General features: G+C 39.5%; 1 protein-coding gene across 1 annotated transcript in view; it reads right to left on the bottom strand.

Moving 5' to 3' along the window:
• The window catches only part of txnrd2.2 (thioredoxin reductase 2, tandem duplicate 2), a 29,033-nt gene that overhangs the window by 9,781 nt on the left and 2,240 nt on the right, over positions 1 to 17,012 (bottom strand). Inside the window, exons 5-12 of the mRNA XM_074670631.1 lie at positions 16,649 to 16,723; positions 14,965 to 15,043; positions 14,283 to 14,345; positions 13,700 to 13,770; positions 9,731 to 9,750; positions 9,397 to 9,488; positions 9,134 to 9,308; positions 899 to 1,035 (exon numbers count right to left, since the gene is read on the bottom strand). Of these exons, the coding sequence (XP_074526732.1) occupies positions 899 to 1,035; positions 9,134 to 9,308; positions 9,397 to 9,488; positions 9,731 to 9,750; positions 13,700 to 13,770; positions 14,283 to 14,345; positions 14,965 to 15,043; positions 16,649 to 16,723 (712 nt within the window). The remainder of the gene's footprint in view (positions 1 to 898; positions 1,036 to 9,133; positions 9,309 to 9,396; positions 9,489 to 9,730; positions 9,751 to 13,699; positions 13,771 to 14,282; positions 14,346 to 14,964; positions 15,044 to 16,648; positions 16,724 to 17,012) is intronic.

The following is a 17,012-nucleotide window of genomic DNA, read 5'->3' on the forward strand; positions in this document are numbered from 1 at the left end:
AGCTTCAGGTTCTTGCACAAACTATGGGCAAAGACACTCAGATGACTATTTGTCAAACCTGTAGATCAACATGAACATAACTCAATCAAAACGACATTTACATTTCATTGTTTTTCATAGATGGCTGCTGTTTTGATACAGCCTTTCAGAGTTTGCTTTTTAGCACAACTTAAATTGATTCATGAATTTAATTTCCTAAACGAACAACTTTAGTCTCATATGTTTATGTCTTTATTCTTGTAGTTTTATGACTTTTTTTCTCATAAATTTTTGACATTAATCTTCCAAAATTACTTTAGTTTTTCTCTAACGTAGCCCCAATACTCTGTTTTACAAATAAGCTGAGATTTGTGTATATACGTTTTTTCTCATAGTCCCTGCTCTAGAAACAATAGCAGCTAAACAACTTTAGCTGAGCAACAACTCAGCTAAAGTATTTTCTTTGAATCAGGACTGGATACTAAACTTAGCACAAAAAGTAAGGGGTATGAATTTTTGGAATAAGCAGCAGAGCTCGTGGGTTTGTGGGCTGCACCTATGATAAATTTGCTAAATCTTCTCTGCCAGTGCCAAACAGCTTATTCTGCTACTGACACTTGTTTGGTGGACTGGATAATTGAGGTATATCAGATGAGAGTGGGAAGTGACATACAGGAAAGGGCTTCAGACTGGTCTCAAAACCCTGACCTAAATATTTCTTTATCCCCAAAATCTCTAACAGACTTAAGTTCTCTAGAGTGTGAGCTGAAACTCTGAAAGGTATCTTAAGTGACTGTAAACGCTGCTGGCTTTCCCCCAGTGTTGATTGTTACGCTCTAAATTAGTGCAACTACGCAATGTTTTCTCACCTTGAACCGTCTGTGTTATCTGTGTGAGCTGGTCTGTGGGCGATGCCTACCTCTCCGATGTCACCAAAGGCGTAGATATTTGGCACTGATGTGGATTCGTTGGCGCCCACGACTATTTTCCCCGTCTCCTTGTTGAGCTGTACGCCAAGCTTGTCCAGGCCCAGAGCTTTGGTTTCAGGGGCTCTGCCTGAGGTCAGTGAAAGGAAACAACACAAGGAGAATATTACATTACAGCTCAGGAGGAGAGAGGCTCTCTGTACAGTGTTCACAGCACAGTCTACTGAGGCTTTAAGACACACAGGACACTACATCACCAGAGGAACATAAAGGCTGGTAGATACAGCAAGGATGAAGGATGTCTGTTCAGTGTCCCTGCCATCCATTTACAAAGTAACACAGCTAACAGGCTAGTGACATGCCAGTTAAGGCAAGCTAACACTCTGATGCTGTGGTTCAACAGCTACCACAACAGACTGTTTACTATACGAGCCAAGTCTTTAGCCTGTCATCATGCTAACATCTGCTGAATAGTAACATCTGGTCAGTCAGGAGAGAGACAGAGGGAGGAGTAACTGATGAGCATCTGGGAATCAGTTTCCCATCAACCCCTGGGACACCAAAAAGGTGTGATTCCTGACACTTCCTGGGGGACGGCTGACTGATGCTGTCGACGCTCTGTCTCTATGGTGATGGGGCATGGACCACTCGGCCCTCCTCCTCTTCTCCCCAGCTCCTCACAACCTGCCTGGGTAGCATAATAAACACCCAGCTCTGAGCTACCCATGTAGATGCTATCGAACAGCAAAAATAACAAACCCCTGAGACCCTTTTTCCTGGCTGGAGCCGGAGAACAACGTCCTCCCCTTCCCCTCAGACTGGGGGGGGGCGGCTACAGGGACCTGTTTAGAGCTCACAGCATGGGTGGCTGAAGACCATGGTGAAACTAAGCAGTCACCAATTCCCAAAAGCTCAACCCTAAATATTTTCTCGTCCAGTCCTGAATGCTCACAACAGTGAAACAGTGAAACAGTGTCAGTCACTTATTTCTGTTTTTTTTCTTTGCAATTTCTGATATTTGAATTTTTATAATTAAAAACATCTGAACAACATTTTTAGCCCCAAATATTTCATATCCTGCATTCTTAACATTTTTTTCTGCATCAATTTTCACTTTATTTTGCACCATACCATAACTTTAACCTAGTCTTGCGTCCTCTAATGTGTTTTTTAAACTCTTAAATTTCCACATCATAACATATACATCCATTCACAGATGTCTGCAGAGTTTCTGCAGAATGTACAGAGCTTTAGCCTTAAACAAGTAGCCTATGTACACCAAATGTTGTTTAGTGAGACATCACTATATATACTTTTTTTTTTTGTGTAACTTTGACAGAAAATGTAAATGTACACATAACTGGCCACCATTGGCCTCAGGCCCAACTTTGGACATGCCTGTTTAACATCTTATTGAGACTTAAACTTGACAAAAATAAACTTCTGCCGCAAAAACATGAGGTATTTCACATTTTCTGCTTCAACAGTATTCCATTTCAGCATCAATTACAAGCTAAACACATGTATTGGCCTATAAAAAGTCATATCAGGAGCATCTGGCTGGAAAGAAAAAAGACTTTCCTTTCTGTACGTGGCCTTCCTGTCTGCAGCCTGAGTCACGGCTCTACTGAGGCAGTGAGCTCCATTGTACCACCACGACACAACAACAGCGGGGACTGATAAGAGATTTGGTTGAAGCTGAGACTAACACACACTCACACTCTTACACACACTGAGGTTCAACATTTAGGCCAATCTGAACAAAGCCTGTTGTGACATTAAAAGGAAGCTTCCAGACTGCCGAGCTAATTAGCCACAACAACGCTCAACCAGATGGAGAGAGCTGAATGCTTATCTGATCGATCAAATGAACAAAGACAAAAGAAAGAGCTGTGTGTGTGTGTGTGTGTGTGTGTGTGTGTGTGTGTGTGTGTGTGTGTGTGTGTGTGTGTGTGTGTGTGTGTGTGTGTGTGTGTGTGTGTGCTGTCTAGAGTTATGTATGGCAAATAAAACATTAAAAAAATAATTAATAAATATATAAAAATAAATAAAATAAAATGAAATAATTATGATATAAAATGAAATGAATATAAAATTAAATTTAAAAAAGAAATATTAAAAAAAATTTTTTAGGAAGATAACTTGTAGTATCTTCACATAATTAAATAAAGCAAGATGACAAAAACTCACTTTGATGCTTTAGTTATGACTTGTTTGGACAGCTGGGGGTATTTTGGTACCGCCTTTGTTGTTTTCAGAAGTGGAGGGGGAAGTAACCAATTAGGTTTACTGCATTTACTGAACTTAAGTAGCTTTTATTGTGTTTTCATTTTTTATAGTATTTCATAATGATGACAACTCTTTTTAACCACAGTTGGCTCAAATCCAAACGAGCTGTCCTGCAATCTGGACACTTCTTATTAAACTCATTGTACTCAGAGCAGACTGTGACATGATGTAGGGAGCGTCTCCAAAGTGCACACACAAAAAAAGAATAAACAAATGAAAAAAAAAAAGAGGAAACTCAAAGTTTCAGGAGCTTTAACCTAAATATATGTTGTTCACACACCAATGCTCTCCTGTTGGTTAGACTTTAACTATCAGCACAGGAAGAGATGTTCTGGCTGCATTTGAAGCTCAAATCTTACTGACAGCTTTTTAACCACTCTTACTCCACACCCCCTGATTTAAAAATGAACCCTCAGGACTCTAGGAAGATTTTAAAGAAAGCACTGTTACTGTTACTAAAGTACACTGGGGAATTTTACTTTCACAAGTAACTGCACTTAAGTAAAAACTTAAGTGTAGATCTTGGCAACACCATTGCCAGCAGCCGCTTTTATAACTCAAACATGTCAAAACACGATGCCTATCAAGATGTTTTCATACTTGTACCACAGAAACTCATCCAGCAAGACAGCCGCTTGTACTTTGATTTGGAGTAGGTTAGATTTGCAAATAAATACTCCTCGGGTCATGAAATCTGTAAAATCTGTAATCTGAAAGAATCCCATCCCTGTACATAACAGTATACTGCATACTGATGTGAAAATTATCTTTGTAACGACTCACAACAGAAAAACTTCATGACAAGAACAAAGATGATTTTGTTTAGTCACTTCGTTCTTCACTGAGATCAGGATGACTGCAGAAAAACTGAAATGATTCAGAACAGAGAGGCACCATTCAGAGGTGTCATTGGGAACTTATAAAACTCAAACAGGCAAATGGGTTCAAACAACACAAAACAAAAAGGAAAATGTCTGAAATGACATCCTAGAGGACTGAAGAGTCCAGTGAAGCGGAAGACTTATGTTCCCACTGTCCACATGCAGACAGGAAGTGTGAAAATGCTGTTTCCTGGTGTGTTTCTGCTGGCACACCTGCACAGGGGAGCGGCAGTGAGGCCAGGAAGGAGCAGGGGAAAGGTGGAGGCAGACGGGGCTGTGGAGAAGGATGTGGAAGACGGTGGTGAAACTGTCCCCCGCTCCCCTCTGGCCTTTAATAACTCCACAGAGGCCTGGGACCCCGCCTGGCCCCTAGTGTAAGGTCACAGTAAAGGGAAGTGGCCTTGTACTCATAACTCCTGCTTGTATACATCAAAGAGCAGAGGCCACGCTGTTACTGTTTCTCACTGAACTGTATGGGAACAAAAGCTGTCATGGATGTAATGACGAACACAAACATTACTGTGTTACAGTTTTTCAAAATGCTTTACAGAGTAAAATGTGACAGAGCAATCTGATGTTAAGAGCTTTCAGTACTTACTATTTGTCCCAGTGATCATTCTGCTCTCTGACCAGCTGAGCAGCTGTTCTATGTGCAGTGCAACAATGATTGGATGAAAAAAAAGTGTTTACTCAAAATAGTAAACACATCTTTCACTCTGCAAAAATGTGCAAGATGGATAGATTGTATTATTTTGCAGCTGCTCTTTGTAGTGCCACAACACTGACTGAATCCACAGGCCTGCAGATAGCGATATCTCGTCAAGTCCTTTTGTCATTAACAGGGTTTGAAGTAACTGATTAGATTTACATCAGATCTGTCCTTGAGTAGTTTTTTTTTTGTATTTGTGTTTTTTTTGGGGGGTAAATATCAGAAAGATTCCAAGCTGTCCATCAACAGTGTGCCTGCAGCTGATTGGCTGACATCTCTGGTCCAGTGACCAGGTGAACTAGGGATGCACGGTATATCGGTATCGATATCAGTATCGGCCGATGCGTAAAAGTGGGCTGATATTTACTCATTAGCTGCCGCCCATTTTCAGAGTATCTTGAACGATCTTTCAAGACCGAAATAATACTGTTTTCTGTGACTATGTAAACACTAAAGCTACCAAAGAAGAGTGGACCCTCTTCCTTTATGTCTCTTTTCCTGTTTTTGATCCAAAACATACTTTTTGATCCAGTCATCTCGGGCGCTCCACCCTTCGATCCTCTCCATGGTCATCTTTTCTCATGATCACACCACTCTTTCTCTCTGCACTACCTCAACACATCATCTCAGATTGTTATTTTTTTTCCAATATTGCAAATATAGGTTATCGTCCATAACAAAAAAAGGTATATTGGAATTTCGGTATTGGCCAAAATTTTCATATGAGTGCATCACTAAGGTGAACTAACGTAAAAAAGGAGAATAATACACTGCTCAGGCTGAAACCAAAACAAATCTTGTCACAGGTTGGTCCTTCAGGTCAGTTTCTGCTCAGAGAAACAAAAATTTGATAAAGCTGAAGCCTCTTTACAACCACAGTCAGCTCAACTGTGGGCCCAAACCTGATCGTGATCAAAACAAGCCGTCCTGCAATCCAGACACAGTGAACTCTTCGAACTCACAGCAGGCTGTGACTTGCTGCAGGAAGCGTCTGCAACGTGCAAAAAAATAAAAATAGAGGAAACTCAAATATTCAGGAACTTCAACCTAAATATGTGTTGGTCTAACTTTAAAGCTCTCCTTTTGGTTAGACTTCTTAGACTCTCAATAGTTTGCTGCACACACTAAGGGGCTGATTGAAAATGCCTGAAATGAGTTTGCTCTACAGGACCCAAAACATGAGTTTGATGGGAAAGCTCCAGTGAATTTAGGAAACACAAGAGTCCCAGCATCTCACTCATGTCAGAACACCTACTGAACCATGCACTCAATGCAAATATTGTCATCAGCAGTCCCACGCTGAGGTGATGTGTGAATTGAGCCACAGGAGGGAAAAGCAAACGTCATCTCAGCTGCAGGGTCACGCACATCCTCATCTCTGTCACACGCACAGAGCAAGAGAGGACACACTCCTCTGTCTCCCTCAAAAAGCTCTCAGACATCAGCTGACAGTCTGCTGTAGCCAGTATCAAAAAAAGCCAGGTGGTAGGATTTTTAAATGGTAACTTGTAAAAAATGAATGAGAAGAGTGACAGAGCAGAGGATGAATGGATGAGAAAGTGGGTGAGGAAGGCTACTGGTAATAGCACGCAAAGGGCCCCGGGCAGGGATGGCAGTGACAGATGCAGGGTTGGTTTCCGCAGGGCTGGCATGGACAGGAAGGCCCAGAGAGGGAGAACAAAGAGGGGAACGGGGTGACCCTGTGCCTGGGTGCATCCTGCCCCGTACTGCCCCTCTGCAGCCAGAGAGCAGGAGAGCTCGCTGTGGGTGATTAACACTTCCCCCTGCCGTCCTCATCACTCAGACTTTATTACTTTGTTTTCAGCCTTGATTCCTCTGTGATCCGCTGACGCTGCACTCAATTCAACATGACAATGAAATAAGTGGGGGCGAGGAAGAACAGTAATAGTGGTGTTTTATTTTAGGAGTGCAAGTGGGGAATTAAAGGGAGGTGCTTTATGTGTATCTGTAAGAGATTGAAATGCCACTGACCTCTTCTGTTAGATAGTCAAGATAAACTCCATATTTTCAGAGAATATTTAGGCATGAGTAACACAAACCTAAAAGAAAGAGCTGTATCTGAATTGATGTTTTTTCTTTAAAACTAGTTTCATAGTCTGGAGAAGTTTGTCTTTAGTCAGATTCAAATTTTAAAGCACTTTCCTTTTAAGCTTTGTTTACAGTTTTGTATCAAAGGTGCAAAGTTATCTGGGACATGCCCGAAACAGTCTATGAATTATCCTGCTCCTTAATTTTAAATCAACCAAAACTTGTGTTCACAATCAACTGCTTTTACTCCACAAATTTAAAAGGACAACACTGAAGTAGAGGTAAAGTCTTGCAGCCTCATTTTTGTGATTTGTGTCTGAAATGTTGTGTATGATTTATCATTGTCTCAATAATTTCAGAACACTCAGGCACAGTTCTTTTTGAGTGGCTTGCAGTTCACACAAGCATCTCAAAGGAGGAGATTTCTACTGTCAGACACGCCCACAACACTCAAAGTACTCTTTTTGTTCATGTGAGGTGAGCTGGGTAGCATGCACAGTTACAATAACGGTAACTGTTCCTGCTTCTGAATCACTACTTGTATGAAGGATTTTTCAAAACAAACATTGAAACTAGAAACTAGATACTAGAGCTGCGCGATTATTGCAAAAATCGAAATCACGATTAATTGAGCCCTCTACTTCAATTTCAGTTAATGCACGATTTTTACACCTCAGCTCAGTTTAATCTGTAAATATTTGTATGATGCTGAAACAAAAAACTGAGATGAACATGTACAGATGACTAATTAAGGGTTATTTATTGAAACAATGGAATTGAAAACACATCAGCTAGAATGGAAATGTTTTGTGAAAAAAAAGTCCTAAAAAGGAGAAAATAAAAAACTTGTTTTCTTGCTTGTATTTCTTTGAGGGGATGGTGTATAAGTAGAGATAGAATAACTAAAAAGAAAAATTGAAATAATCTGCACTGCAGTTTTACATCAGTTAGAAGCTCTAAATGTTGGTTTGAAAAATTTTTGATTAATCGCCCAGCCCTACTAGATACTGGGGCCACAATGACAAATTGATTAAATCGATAAAAATTGATTACATAAAGCGTCAACAACGTTTTTCAATAATCGATGCACTATGCTGCATCATTATTGTGTTAGTTTGTCTTCAGTTTATTTGTCTTCTTTTTTTTGTTGGAATATTTGACCGTTGGGGAGCTCAACAGTGAGGTGAGCGGCTTCAAAATCTCACATACACTCCTTTTTTACTATTACTATTACTTTTGCACTCCTCACATTATCACATCAGTTCAGATTGTCCAAGATAAAAGTAAGATGTGATCCACACAAATTCTGTCATTTTGGCCATACTGTTGATTCTTCAAGTGACATTCATGTCGTTTGTTACTAATTAAATTTAGCATCTGGACATCTTAAACTATGTTCATATATGTTGTTTCTTTGTATGTATCATTAAGCAAACAATGGTCATCAACTAATATAACAACACATTTGGTTTTGCAAATTTGTCTATTATGCATTCTCATCCTTTTTTCTCCCTAATCGTCAGAGTAATCGATTTCTAAAATAATCGTTGGTTGCAGTCCTAATAGATACTACTTCTAATCTGATTAATCTGTGCTGAGCAATGAAAAGCACACTGCAGAGAAACTACAGGAGTATTTCTGTCAGACATCCTCTTCTAACTCTTCTTCTTCATCCTCCTTATATCTGACTTCAATTTCATCATAAAATCTGTGATTTTTCAACGCTGTACCTTGCACATGTTGCTTTATATTTTACTGGTATGGCGTCAACAGCTCAGACAACTCAAAATGTGTAAATTAAACTTTTACTAGCTGAAAAACCACCATGTCAGTGATTGTAACTGATATAAAGGTGAATTCAACCCCCTTACTTATTTTTGTTGGATTTTCCAGACTTTTCTTTGTTACACCAGTGCATTCCAACCACTTGCAGCAATTTGACAGAAGGGATAGAAAAAAAAGCTGAAAATCGGCTGGGGGAGACTATTTTACTATATTTTTAAATTCTTCTAACAATCTCACATGAAACTCACCTTAAATTTTTGCATGAAAATTAAAATGCAGGCTATTTTAGCAGCATGCATTATATTAGTTTGTCTGACACTGGCCAGCTTTTCGTGTAACATAAAACAAAGTGAGCCTCCACCTCCCTTGCATGGTGTTTAGTGCTCTGTGATCCATCTCACCCCCATGAGGAGGACTGAAAAACACACGTATTGCACTCTTCACATTATCACATCAGTTCATATTTCTCAAGATAAAAGTAAGATGTGACCCACACAAAGGGTCCACACACTTACCCACTGCCCATAACACAGAGTCAAAGGTGTCACTGTGTTCGCTGCCTGTGCTGGTGTCAGTCCACGTCACCTGAAGACCCCCTGAGGACACTTTGTCGACTCTCTTTGGGACACACTTCCATGCAAACTTAGTCCCATAAGCCTCCATGTAGTCTGTCACCAGGCCAGTCATTTGCTGTGAAACAGAGGCAGAGTATTTAACCTCAGATAAAGCAAAACCACTTGTTATGACTAAAATATGTAGTCTGGTTTAGGGGCAATACCTGGTCAAACCCCCGGAGGGCGATGCTGCGGACCATCACTGTGGTATCCAAGCCGATGCCTGTGAGGAAGCCCGCACACTCCAGAGCCACATCTGAGCGAGGTTCAGGATTATCACACAGAGCAGCAGCATTTAAAGAGGCCAAAACAAATAAAAAGAAGACCAGGGAGCTCAAAAAGAAGGAGCAGCAGATTCAGACAGCAACATTAAGCAACTATTACACTGGAAGTGGAAAAATGTAATCATCTCACTTATAACTTAATCATTTTTTACTGATTACTGTTGGACTTTATACAATGGCTCCAATTACAAGATCATTGGCAGACAAAGGATACAGCTGGCTCCAACCACAAGTCTGCAAAATACAAACAGAGAAAAGCCCTAAGTCCAACGAATAATACAACAAAAATACATTTCCTCATTTGTGGAGCACACTCCAGCCAAACTAAATAAAGAAAGTTGAACTTGTTTACTTTAAATCCTAGAATTGGAAAGGTGATGAATTATAAAACCTCACGGTCTTCCACAGAGGTGAGGATGTGTGAAGAAAAAGTAGAAAATGGGCACACTGAAAGCTGTGTGTGTGTGTGTGTGTTTCTGTGAGTGTGTGTGGTCCAGGTGAGCTCCTAATGCAGCGCCCAGATCTGTGGTGTGGAGGAGAGCTAATTGCCAGAGTTAAGTCTAATCCCTGTAGACGGGGTGCGCCATGTTCAGGGCTCAAGTGCGCTCATCAGACAGCTGAGTGATGCCCGTCACCCGCGTACATGAGGCCCTTCTTCACCCTGTTTTTACCTCCGTGTTGAAACCCAGACCTCCATCCCTCTCGCCTGCTCCACCTGACAGCTCTGGCAGCCTGCGGCACATCCTGCCACAGTCCCCGCTAACAGTAACCACTAAAAGCCCCGATGCCCATTTTGTGTCTGTCTGCGTAATGAAGGGGTGCACTTAGCGCATATTGTGAAGTGGCTTAAAGGAGATTAGGAACAGAGCTTTAGCTTGATTCTTCACTTCCATCACTGAGGAAGAGTCTGCTTTCCCCCGACCCCTTCCTCCCTCTCTGTGTACACTTGTCTGGGCTACATCTTTCAGTCTAAAGGTGTTGGTTTAGATTTTACAGACTGCTTTTCTACTTAGACATCTGATGTCTTTGTGTCACTTGTTCCCTTTTCATGTCTTTATTTTTTGGGGAGGAAAAAAAACAAGAGAGGAATCAACTTCTTAGTTCACTGCTACTTCTTCAGGATATCAATCAAATTTAATAACGTCTTTTTTTGTTTCTATTTTGGGAATCACTCACTCAATTTTTTTTGTCTTCGATTTTCAGCTGCACAAAAAAGTTGGAGTTATTACCAATTTCCATTCCCCACTTTGATTTTGACCCATGTTTTAGACAAACTCCTGCTCAAAAATCAGATAAATTAATCCATAAAAGTTCTAATTTTAAAGAAGAAACTCCAATGAAAGAAAGAAGGACTGATTGTCCTGAGTGTTTTTTAAAGTCTGGTGGAAATCCGTATGAAAAAAAAAATTAGGCCCTGAGTCATTGTACAACTAGAGACCTATCAAAAGAAAGTCTTTGGAGCTTTACCAAACCCACAGTTCCTCCAAAGAGAGGTTTTTCCCTTCCACTCTGTGGCACGTTTTTGACCTTTGACCTTTCTCCAAAAGACTCATACAAGTAAACACTTGATTTTGAAACTACTTATAGCTGTGCAACTTGGGTGGTTTTGTTCTGAATAACTACTTCAATATTAGTATTGAGTTTTGCTCATGCTTCTGTTTTCATGTCAGTTTGCCCTTGCCCACACCAGCCACACATACCACACTGTAAAACCAACCTGTGACGATAAATCTTTTACAATAAGAGATGCTGGTTTTAGATTAAAGCCAAGTGAGGAAAAAGGTAATGAAAAACTAACAGAACCAAAGTGAAACACACATGACCATAAAGAACAATGTTTACGGAAGGATTAGACCCAAACACACCTTTCAAAGAGATCCTACATCTCACTTAAACATGTTTTTAATTTCTCTATCAGATCTAAAAATGGGATCAAAAGCTTCAAAAACACGAACACCAAAGAGTTAGGGCAAGGTCTTCAGAGTAGAAGCCTGGTGGTATCTTTGACTGATTTTAATTAGTGATCAAATAGAAAAAGCATTCTCTGTTTGAGTGCAGCAGTGTCTGAGATGATTTCCTATGATAAGCTGAGTGAAGGCTAAAACAAAGAACAGTTTTTTCCCACCAAACTATACTTTGAATTTCAAGATCACACTTTTTCTTTATCCTGGCTTCCAGCATTTTTTATGTGTTAGAATGCACATGAATAAATATCTTTTTAAAAACTCTCTCTTGGATTTCAGTTTTTTTCTGCTAGAAAGTTGGCACCATATTGGTAGGTGTGGGGCAGTCTTTGTATTGTCACACAGACACATTGTTCAAGTCTGTGAAAGTAACCAAATCAAGTATTTTTCCTTTCTAAATCAGAGTAAGCAATGTTTCTTTGCAAAAAAAGAAAAATGCTGGAAGATCTTCCCAATAAGTTTGGACTTTTTACCTCATACAATGTAAAACATGGTCAGACACAGAGTGCTCAGACTTGTCACAGTACCGTCCTGTCCCTGAGTCGGCATCACAGTCAGCAGTCACATGCTCTCTGATTTCGATCTTGTATTTATGTGTCGTGGTCTGTCATATCTTATAATTCTTTTAATTTGGTTTTAAGATTTTTAATGAACTGCTTTTATTATTGACTGAAGAATTTCTTTATATTTCTACTCTTAACCTAGAAAATATGATTTTAGGTGCTTTTAAATGTTATCTGCTTCAATGACTTAAATCCTTCCATACTTCTATCTTTTACTTGTTTTCTGGTGCTCATTTCTCCTCTCACTCTTTTAAGTCGTCTACATCACTTCATAACTTTGAACCTCTTGGTTTCGATTCTTGTTGGGTTTAAATGTAGTCTGGGTAAAATCTGTGGGCTGGATTTTCTTATTGTTTAAGGTCTTTGCTTGTGCTGGGTTTGTGTGTTGTTTATTAATGTTAATTTCATTGTCTGTGTGATTTTGTGTGTTTGGATTTCATGCTTCTCTCTTTTGTTTTTGTCTGTGTGTCAAGTGTACTGGGTAAACCTCGTTTTTAAAGATGCTGTACAAATAGCGCTATTAGGATTATTTCTTGGAAATGTAAATGTGCCTCAAGACCCATTAGACACCCATCACTCGCCTGAGATCACTCCCCCCCTGACTTAAACACACATGCGCACACACTCCAGCAAAACAGACCCTCAGATCTCACCTGCACAGCTGACAGCTCAGCAGCTTAAAAAAAAAAACCTCTCCAGCTCTGGCTATACAGTATAGTTTGGGACCCTGATAGCCGACTCTAATGCTAACCCACAGCTAGCTACTCATAGCCTTCAGGGGTGTACAGGACCCCACTTACTGTCATCCTTACATCAAACCACTTCCTGAGCTCGGGTGGTGTCTATCATGGATCATTCTGCTTTATATACTGAGATGTTGTGTTGACAGGGCGAATGTTCCAGTGACTGCTGGGTAAGGATGGATGAACTGATGATGATTTGTTGATTATAAATGATTTTGTAATGCCACCAAGTGGTCAAACACTTGAATAGCATTGATATAACTGTACATGACCTACATTGGAAACAGTACAATGTAGAGTGGAAATGGTGCGTACTCACAGTACTATGAGCTACATACACCAACTTTAAACATATCTAAAAACATACATTTTAATAACAGTGTCAAGAAGCCCAGGTGCGGACATTTTGGATACGTAAAAAGCTCAAAAGTCAGAATGATATCCGCTGATCTGTCACCGAGAAGCAAACAACAACCGGAGTCCAGGTATACCACAACTCCACGTCACCGTCTGCACACTGTGCCAAGAGGAAACATCAGGGAAGGACCAATTAACCAGGTGATGACAACGGCTAAATGGCTGGATTAAAGGGCTTGTTCTGTAAAGGTCAGGATGCACGTCGCTAATCTGAATCATGAGGCGAAGACAGGCTGACAGGAAGAGAGAAAAACAAACTGCATGTCACCGATGACTGATTACAGTGCGTGACGGTGGGCCGTGTCGTGTCAGCGAGCACCGTGAGTTGGAGTGAGACATTAATACTGCAGAGGTTACAGCGTTCGGTTTGCCTCGCAGATTGTACGATCCTTGTTGTACTACAGCTGTTGGTCTTTGATTTTCAAAGGTTACCTGCCAGGAAAGAATAATGCATAAAAACAAAGAGTGAGTAGCTAAAATCGGTGGATCGACTCACGTTTTCCCTGGCGACTTTTTCAGCCAGAAGATGTCATCACTGGTGATACCGTGCTCCGGGGCTCCAGGAATCTGAAATAAGAATAAAAGCTGTCAAAAGAAGCATTTTCTATCAATCACTAATCCAACCACGAGTCTAAATTTAAAAAACAGACAATTTGAAAACAAGGTGTCTTTTGGTTTGTATTCAAACACACCACACTGTGTGTAGCTGAAGTATCAGTTTTGGAAAAGATGTTGCTGTACAGCATCTTTTTCCCATTCTCATCTGATGGTTAAGTTACACAATAAACAACATCAATTTTGCTGTAGGATTTTCAACAATATAACTTCTCCCTTTCCCTGTTCTTCATATCATTTTTTACATTTTTACTGTGCCTCTAAACTCTAAACTTACTTTATTAATCCATAACTTGGAATGTTTACATCAGTATTCAGTCACCTGCCTCACCATTCAGCTTTTTTAATGTGGCTAATGATTTTTTTTTTTCATTTTATTTGTCATGAATTTCATGACCTTACACCTTCCCGTGTTATTTTGCAAATAAGAGTAAAAAAGAGAAACTGAGAGCCCCTTTTCTTACATTTGTTGGGTATTTAGGCCGTCCACCTGTGGCAATCACAATGTTCTTGGCGGTCAGGATGGTCTGTGAGAGAGGAGGGAAACATGAAGTTTGCTCACTTCCTTCAAAAAACAAGGAAATGTCAAATGGCAGCAAGTGGTCTCTACAGTGCACTGTTTTAAAGTGATGATGGAAACACTTTGAAACCACTGACACAAGCCCTACTAGGGCCCGGACTGTAACAGCAACCCATAATGTAATTGGCTGATAATGTGACAAAAATGTGAGCTCAAAATGTCAAAATGAGCTCAAAATAACAGTAATGTAATAAAACCTGAAACATAGCAACTTTTTGTTGTTACACTTCAGACTCTGAAATGTGTAGGTTTGAAGCTGTGCCACTGAAATTTGGATTGTAAGGTTAAACAAATTTAGAATCTATGTTTTAAATTTTTCAATAGTTTTAATGAAAAGCAGAGAAAAAAGCATACTTTAAGTTTTACAATATGCTCACAACACTACTGTTGAACAAAGTATTAAAAAAAAAAATTAAAACTACCACAAGAAAAGTCTTACAACAGGATGGAACCATGTTAGTCTAATAAAAGATGTGCACTCAACATGTTTTTTAAAGCCGCTCACACTCCCAAATTCTCAGTTCGGGCTTGATAAGCTTATACTTTGATGTGAGTCAGCAGCTCACCTCTTTCCCTGCTTTGGTGAGTCCTCTCACTGTGTGATCATCCACCAGGCTTCCCCTCATGTTCAGGTACTTCACCTTCCTGCAAAACAGACCATGAACAGCTGGATGAGGTGGAGATCATACACAATAAGTGTTCAACATTCCTCTCACTCACTTCCTGCTGATTCCTGCTCACACTGTCATCATTTCATCTTATGAAGCTGTTGATATGAAATGTAGCTCCAGCTGAGCTGCCTCAAAAGCACCAACAAACCCCTGACTTGAACGCACAGAGAAGTAAAGACAGACATTGTTTTCTGCATGGACACTGCTATCAGGTCTCTCAGCATTTTTCATGCATTTTGCAGAAACAGGAAGAAGCTTGTGGATTTTTGCTTGGGTATATATAAAGCTTGCTTTAAGAAGCCACAAGCCACACTTTTAGTCCCCCAGATGAGGTTACATATATAGTAATCACTTTTTCATTACAATGAAAGCTAACTTTGTTTTAAATGTGTTTGAAGTAAGCATCAAACTAACGATGCCTTTGTCATGTAGTAAATTTATTACGAGAAGACTTTCTTGGAACTAATTGCTGTAAGTTCAATCACAATTAATCACTTCTAAATTAATTAAAAGTTGTGAATAATTGTTTTTTTTTCCAGATTAGTTTGGTCTCTTACTCTTGGTTGCACAAATCTTTTCTTCCACAGCTGCTGTGCAAGGTTTGCATGTGTACTTTTAAACACTACTCGGAACTTAATAGCTTTTAGAAAACTGATCTTAATTGTGACTGATTAATAATGCGACATTCATTTAACATCTGCGCAGCTCCTGAAATATTATATTTGTGATTAATATGCTTTGGTACAGTGACTGCTTTGCAAAGAGGGTAACAGATTCTGTTCAGTTAATTAAAATTTATGTACCAGAGTTAAGCGAATGATGTCACTGGCTTAAAAAACACTTCAGGATGAGGCTGTGCACATTTAGACACAAGTTAACACCTGTCTGCCCTCCAGCAGCCGCTCACTCAACATGTGGTCCAACCCTGCAGTCGTTTGCTCACAGAAATGTACAGCCTCAAGCAATATATTCTGTCATTATACGGGAAAAATCAGATCCGATCTAAAATATTTAATTATTTTATGGAAAATCTGTTTTCATTTGTGAAATGAAAAGGTGTTGAGACATGTTAGCTGCATTTTCATTAAAAAAAAATCATTGAAAGAAATTTAAAATTTATGATCAAAAAACTCCATTTTGATTCAATTTTAAATGTTAACCTCTTAACTTACTGATCAACTGTTTGGTGGACCACATTATAAGTCACTTTATACTAGTCACTTTAAAATGTGTTGAACTGAATTTGATTTTAGCTTGATTAAGTTGTCTCTACTGCTTGAAATACTTTTTCTAATGTTTGTGGTTTGTGATTTTAGTGCTTAAACAATGAATGGAACACTAAAGGGTTAAAAATTAAATGGACGTCATATTCCTTGAATTTAAAAAGTGAAAATTGAAAGGTTAAAAGGAGAAGAAATTGAAGGGTTAAAACTGTTGAACAGTTCAGCAAAGATAAGCTTCCTATCAGAGGTGTGCCACTGCAAGCTGAGCCTGCACAACAGCCTATAAAATCATTATTTCAGGAAATTAAATAAAAAAATTAAATCAGTAAAGTAAGTAGAGCTTCTGGGTCACTCACTTGTCCTGAAGCTGAACTCTGTGACCCCAGTTCAGAGACCTGACGTGATTTTGAACAGCCTCTGCCATGGTAGCCCTAGAAAACACACCAAACAGACCTCAGTGCAGGATTCCTCAACAGATTCACCACAAACACACACACAAACACACACACACACACACACACACACACACACACACACACACACACACACACACACACACACACACACACACACACACACACACACACACACACACACACACACACACAAACACAAACACGAAAAAAAGGGTTTCCCGCTACTCACTTTTGTTGTTATTCAAAGAGGAGAAAATTCATCAACCTATATTTATCTATTTATTTATTATTTATTTTATTTATT

Source organism: Halichoeres trimaculatus, unplaced genomic scaffold, assembly GCF_033239565.1.
Source record: "Halichoeres trimaculatus isolate MK-OKI-2021-1 unplaced genomic scaffold, fHalTri1.1 fHalTri1_scaffold_5, whole genome shotgun sequence".
In the NCBI taxonomy this organism is placed as follows: Eukaryota; Metazoa; Chordata; class Actinopteri; order Labriformes; family Labridae; genus Halichoeres; species Halichoeres trimaculatus.